Here is a 6,777-nt window from a genome sequence, read left to right as displayed (position 1 = left end):
GCGTCCATCTGCGACTCGGACACGGACCCGCGCGAGCTCGAGGCGTTCGCCGAGCGCTTCAAGCAGCGGCGCATCAAGCTGGGTGTGACGCAGGCCGACGTGGGCTCGGCGCTGGCCAACCTCAAGATCCCGGGCGTGGGCTCGCTCAGCCAGAGCACCATCTGCAGGTTCGAGTCGCTCACGCTCTCGCACAACAACATGATCGCGCTCAAGCCCATCCTGCAGGCGTGGCTGGAGGAAGCCGAGGGCGCGCAGCGCGAGAAAATGAACAAGCCCGAGCTCTTCAACGGTGGCGAGAAGAAGCGCAAGCGGACTTCCATCGCCGCGCCCGAGAAGCGCTCGCTCGAGGCCTACTTCGCCGTACAGCCCCGGCCCTCGTCCGAGAAGATCGCCGCCATCGCCGAGAAACTGGACCTCAAAAAGAACGTGGTGCGGGTGTGGTTTTGCAACCAGAGACAGAAGCAGAAGCGGATGAAATTCTCCGCCACTTACTGAGGGGGATGGGAGGTACCGGGCGGGGCAGAGCGGGGAGCCGAAGGGGCATTTCGAGGGGCTTTCCCCGGGCCTGTTTCCCTCCGGATTTAGAGTGTCCGTTGTCCTGCTTGCATTTGGGGAGCCCCTCCTCGAGCGCTCGCCTCCACCTCCTCTCTGCTCTCCCTGCCCTTACTCTCCCCAGCCTAGAGGACTGGGGTGCGGGGTGTGGACACCAGAGAGAAGGGCGGGGGGAGAAGAGGGAGCATTTGTGAGAGTGGGGGAGTCGGGGGAAGGAAAGCGGAGAGTGGAGGAGGGGTTGTGAGGGGCAGGATGGCTCTGGGGGTGAGGGTGGGGGGAGACTCGGGAAGGGTAGGGAAATTGACTGTTTTTGACCAGAGACACTTATCAAAATCTCCTGGGGACCAAGGAGCTATGTACAAAAAAACCTACCAACCACCAAAAACTAGACAAATAAAGACAAAAGAAAACAAAACAGAACAAAAGCAAAGAAAAAAATGCTTTAGAATTTAAGGAAGAGAAAAAAGAGCACCACGGTATTACTATCGCCCAGCCCTACACACAGGAACTGAGTCAAAGGCCGAACACCAGACGAACCGGAAGGTGAAATTCTGGTTAGCAAAGCTAGTTCTGTTTGTGTGTTTAATTTAATCTTTCCTCTAAGTCTTACCTACACCCCATCCAAGTCCTCTTTGATTTATTTTCTCTTTTCCAATGAGACTCCGATGGCTGCTCTCCATTTCCAGAAAGTGAGTAGGGGCACAGCTGAAAGGGGCGGCGGGTGGCTACTTGTTTAGGTGAAGTCCAAGTTTTCCAGTGACCCAGCCTATACTCCTGTGGCCTGATAGGTCAGATGGGGGTCTTTAGGGAGAGAGAGGCATAGTTTTTGGGCTGACTAAAAAGCAGAATTTAGAGGCTCCGAAATAAATATTTTATTCTAGGAAAATAGAACAATTTTAAGCAGGTTTTTACTCTTTCCATTTTTGCTCTCATGTCTAAGATCTAGAAAACAGACCATTTCAAACTAAGCTCCCCCCCCCCCACACTCATAGAACTTGCTTGCCCTTTCATTTATTTTTCTGAGTGGCTTATTTTAAACTATCTACTTTTTTTCCCCTGTTGATTCAAATAGATTGATGGGGTGGCAGACAGTAGGAGAGATACGCTGTCCCATTTTCTCCACAAAACAGGACCCATCTTGCTCTTCTAGGTCCCCTTTCTTCTCTCTTGGAGAACATGAAATCATTGAAATATTGAGAAGTTTCTGCTTTCACTTGGAGCAGGACTTGGCTGTGAGAAAATCAACTAAATCCCAGATGAGAGGAAGACAGGTTTAAAGCCCTCCATTTATTTCAAAAGGGTCTGCATGTTGGGAGCGGGGGGAAGCAGAACAACTGTTTCATTATTATTATTATTAAATTATTATTATTATTATCCAAAAGTAATTTATTGCTGGGGATAAATGTTGGGTAGCAAGAACTTTAATTTGCACTATCAGTCTCCCAAATAGAAAATCATGTATAGTATCTCATAGTAATAATCAAGGTACTTTATGAAACTACTGATGGATTAAAAAAAGAAAAAAAATTGGAGGTGGTTAGGTAAAATGCCTGCTTGGTGCACAAGACACTCTTTTGATCTCGGGTGGAGATGGTTTATTACCATCCTTTAATAAGAACTAAAAAATTGAAAACAGAACAGATGAGAAAAGAAAAAACCTGCCATTTAACAAGACTGAAATCATGCATGATCTGAAAGGTGCAGAAAGAAACACAACTAGGTCTCACTCTGGTTAGGCATTATTTATTTAATTACATTGTATATCATTGTTTGCAGCGCAAACATTCTATGCATTTGAAACTGAGCACTAAACTGGGCTAGCTTTCTGATAGACCGTTTTGTGGATAGTGTGATTTCACAGTCTACTGCCTGTTTTCACCGAAAACACAACATTCTTGTCATATTCTTGTATTTAGAGGAAAAGGAAAAAAGGAAGATTACTGTAAATATTTTCTTTAATGCACACACTCACACAGTGGTTACGAACTGCCAGTGTTAATCCTGAAATGCCTCACGGATTGATCTACCTGTCCATGTATGTCTGCTGAGCTTTTTCCTTGGTTATGTCTTTGCTCTATTATCTTCCCCTCCTCCCCACTTCTATCAGAACCACTTCTGTGCGCCAAAATACAACAGGGGGATATGTCCCAGTACACTTACAAATAAAATATAACTGAAAGAAGAGCAGTTTTATGGTTTGGGTGCATTTTTGTGTTTATACTGGGCCAAAGTCCTGGGAGAGCCGGTCAACAAATGAGACTCAATTCAACCAAAAATACAGGGAAGGGGAGGACGTTGAAAGGGAGGTGAAAAGAGGGGAAAGGATGAGAATGATGTATTTTTCTGCTGAATCAGAATTCACTTTCAGATAACTCATGTGAAAGCGGTGCTCTGAATAAAATGAATTCTCTATTAGTTGCCTGTGTTTATCAAAGTTTTCTTTTTTTTTTTTTTAACTGCAGAAATCCTTCAAGCACAGCCCTCACTTCAGAGTGGTGGAAGGTAATAAATAACCACGCACTCTCAAAATATTTAAATCAAGGTTCGGTGCAGAGGCATTTGGAGGTTTGTATGTGTTGTTCTAGCCTAAAAACGTTTCTAAGAAAATGTTGTAACTAAATAACTTTTATTTGGAGGTTAACAAAAACCATCCACTGATCTGTCCAGCCATGGTGTCAAATGCCTCTGTTCATTTGGAACTTTAGTGTGCCACCTACTGCTCCAGAGGGACCAGAGATTCTCTGTTGGTGACCCGGGACTAGATCAGATGCCAAATGTAAAAAGTTTCTTAATAGCTGGGATTATATCTTCTGAAGTCATCCTACTTTAGCCAAATCTTTTTAATTTCACCGGCAGATCTGTGAAACAAAATGCTTGATGTTCAAAAAAGAAGAGTACATTTAAAAAGCTGTGATTTTAAACAATTGTTAATGTTTTAAAAAAATCACTAGAGGTATTTTTAAAATAGATCTCTTCCATCAAAATTGATTTGTTTCTGTTGTTATTAACTTGAAATGTCATCAAAGTTTTAAATAAAATACATTTGTTTAAAAAAATACCCACGTTATTTTATAGAAAAGTATGACCGGATTTCATTGTTGGAGAACCAGGAATGAACAAATAAACAGATTTACAAAGGCTGTTTTTTAAAAAAAATCTGCCCCGAACGGAAATGTTGCAGGCAAATATATTTGTACTATATAATGATGACTAATGTATGTAATAAGAACCTAAGCATTTGTTTTGTATTAAGTAAAATCCTTACCAAATAAAGAGAAGACAATATTATGTTAATAAAACATATTATGAAAATACATGATTTGCAGAGTTTCCTATTTTACGTAGTAGGAAGCTGTGCAAAACAAAACAGGAAATGCCTTGCTATCTAGTGACTGAATCTGTGTACTGCCTGAAGGAATATTAAGACTATTCTAAGATACCTTTGTCAATTCACGAACAAACAAACAAATAAACAAGTTAACAAACATCCTCCTGGAGAGAGTGCTAAGGCTTGCTACTCAGTGGTAGTTAACCTTTCAACGTTTTCTGGTTCTGAAGAACGGAACTTCAAGTGAATTCTGGCACTACTCAGTGGGTGGAAATAGCGTGGCTCCGGTTCTTTTAAATAATCTAAAAATAAGTTGGAGTGGGAAAATTGTGCTCTGTTTGCATTTCAGCTTCTCAGGAAATGCAGGCGGTGGTGGAGTAGGAAAGGCAAAAGAAAAGTAAGCATAAAATGCATCTACCACGTTTAAGCCACCCATTCGTTTTAAATTTTCTCTTTTCCCCAGTCCTAGCTCCGGGTCCCGCTACTTCTGTAGGTCTAGGAAATGATGTCCTCAAGACGCTTCAACTAACTTCTTAATAGATTTTTGTTTAATGCGTGTTCTGAAATTGCTCTCAACTTCGATTACACCCTCATAAATAAACCGTAGGCACCCACTGCCGTGATTGTATCGACTTTTAATTTCTTGTGGTATTAAGATGACTTCGGTCCGGTTCCTACACTTGGCCGCGCCAAGAGAGGACAGGGCGCCCTGGGCCGAGGACTCACCTGGCCAGCTCCCGCCCTCAGCCCCTTGCCCCGTCTCCCCGGTCTTTCCGCCAACCTAGCCTGAAGAATCCCTACCCCATCTTTCACTTGGATGGGCTTTCATAGTCGAATCCGTGAGGTAGGAATTGTGACTTCTGACCTGGCTAAAAGCAGCGTTCCCCACCCCCTTCGAATGGCCTTGGTGGCCGGCGAGGTGATAAAGGTGACGACCACAGTTATTCTCTGGTGTGGTTTTGCTGATGGGTGTTACTGCCGCTGCAGTCTTAGCCCCAGTCCTCGCGAGCGGTTCCAGAGGAGAACGCAAGCTTAATTGATTTTTAAAAAATAGCAGCCGAATTCTAAATCTCACGGGGGGCCTCTTTCCCACCTGCGAGATAAGCCTTGTCGCAATAATTACGTTATTTAATATTTGATCAAACCTTTGCGCCACCGCGACGGGAGCCGCCTCACGCCCTCCGGGGGCAGCGGGCAAGCGGCTCTGCCCGAGCCGGACCGGGCACGTGCGGCGGGGGCGCGCGGCCGCCCCGCTCGGGTTGGCTTGCCCTTTGAATAATTCATGGCCTGAGGATTCTGGAAATTAATAAAACGAAGGATAACAAGAAGCTAATTAAAAACTTTCGTAATTGTTGTCAAGTCAGCCTGGTGAAGAGATTGGGCAGCCCTCCCTCTCCCCCTCCCCGAAATCCGGTGGCTCCGTAGGGCGGGGCGCGGGCCCGGAAGGGCCTTGAAACTGGAGCGGCCGAACGCTCCTGCGGCTCCCGGAGTGATTTCGGAGGCGGCCTCGTGGTGCTACTCCCTCCTCTCCAGTCTCTCAGGCTAGACTTCGGACTTAGGAGCGGGTGCCGTTTCAAACCACAGGCAGAGCTGACTGGGTCTGAATCTGCAGCCAGGAGGGGAACCGCTCTCCCCCGACCCAGGCAAGGTTCCTGACCCCCTGGAAACACCCACCCAACCCTGGCCGCCCGCGCGGGGAAATCCCAGCGCCCTACGGGTGCGAGCCGCGGCCCAGCGACCAGGTACGCTGGGTCTGTGCCCCTCCGCCGCCTGCCGCGACTCGAGGCCCGGAAGCTTCCAGCTGCCGGGGGCCTCAGCTCCTCTCGAACGGTGGGACAGCTACCGCCTACCGGCCCTGACCGGGACTTAGCCAGGCCGTGAATAACCGGAGCGGTCAAACGCCCGAGTGCCCAGCGTCCGGCGCGCGTGCGCAGGCGTGACCGGCGGGGTACGGACCGCTGGGAGCGCCGCGCGGACGGGGCGCGCTCCGAGTGCGCACGGTGCGCGCCGAGCTCGCGCAAGCGCGTTTTGTGTGCGGCGTCACCTCAGAGAATTGAGCTGGAGCTCCGCAGCTGGTAATTAAGCGCTCCCGAATGTTCTTTCCCACCCTGTAAGGGCTTCTGAGGGCGTCCTGCGAGAAAGGGGAATGGACCAGTATCTTGTAGAGGTTAAAAATACTCCCCTCCCCACAGTTTGCCTACGTCAACAGACGTCCTAAACACCACAAAACTTACAAAACTGGTTGACATTTTTTGGCAAGAACTGGAAGCAATAAGGTCTCGGCTTTTGTTTTGTTGTTAGGGTGCACACCAGCAAAGCCCTGCTACGAATTGGACCTTATACCTGGCGCGGGAGGAAGGCTGGCCGCTGGGCGTTAGTCCCGGGGAATTCCGTAGAGTCCTGGATCGCAAAACGGAGGATGAAAATCTCGGTTTCGAGAGAAGTTGGCAAAGCTCAAGCCAGGGGACCAGTGTCCTGCTCCTGCAGCCCCAGGGGAGGGGCTAGGAGCGCCTGTCTCGCATCCGTTGCCCCAAGCCCGAGGGCCCCGGAGGTCTCTTCTTTCCGATTTAGAAAGCGAAGAGAACGGGAAAAAAGAAGAAAAACTAAAGAAGCGTGGAGAGAAGTGGCAAAAGGAGGGATGGAGAAGGAAGAGAGGCAGACTCCTTGCATTGATTAGGTAAAGCGAATTACAAACCAAAGTTTGGTAACTCTTGACGCCTGGCTTCAGTGAAGCATAATGCACACAAACTTTTGTAGGCATGGATCAGAATAAAACAAAGTGTTGACAATTTCCAGCCGCGAAAATTCTCTTACACCAGTCTTTCCCTCCCCCCGCCCCTCCCCCGCCAAGTGTTGACAATAAACATTTAATGAAGGCTGGGACCAGACTGGCTCCA

At 47.7% G+C, this 6,777-nt stretch overlaps 1 protein-coding gene across 1 annotated transcript in view; it reads left to right on the top strand.

Moving 5' to 3' along the window:
- The window catches only part of POU4F1 (POU class 4 homeobox 1), a 2,156-nt gene extending 1,373 nt beyond the window's left edge, over positions 1 to 783 (top strand). The window contains 1 exon segment of the mRNA XM_024760445.1: positions 1 to 783. This exon segment is cut by the window's left edge and continues 92 nt beyond it. Coding sequence (XP_024616213.1) covers positions 1 to 495 — 495 coding nt within the window. The 3' untranslated portion in view covers positions 496 to 783.
- The last annotated feature ends 5,994 nt before the right edge of the window (positions 784 to 6,777 follow it).

Source organism: Neophocaena asiaeorientalis, unplaced genomic scaffold (genome assembly GCF_003031525.2).
Source record: "Neophocaena asiaeorientalis asiaeorientalis breed wild unplaced genomic scaffold, Neophocaena_asiaeorientalis_V1.1 scaffold158, whole genome shotgun sequence".
Classification (NCBI taxonomy): Eukaryota; Metazoa; Chordata; class Mammalia; order Artiodactyla; family Phocoenidae; genus Neophocaena; species Neophocaena asiaeorientalis.
The sequence above is the reverse complement of the archived record's forward strand: the minus strand, read 5'-3'. Positions and strand labels throughout refer to the sequence as shown.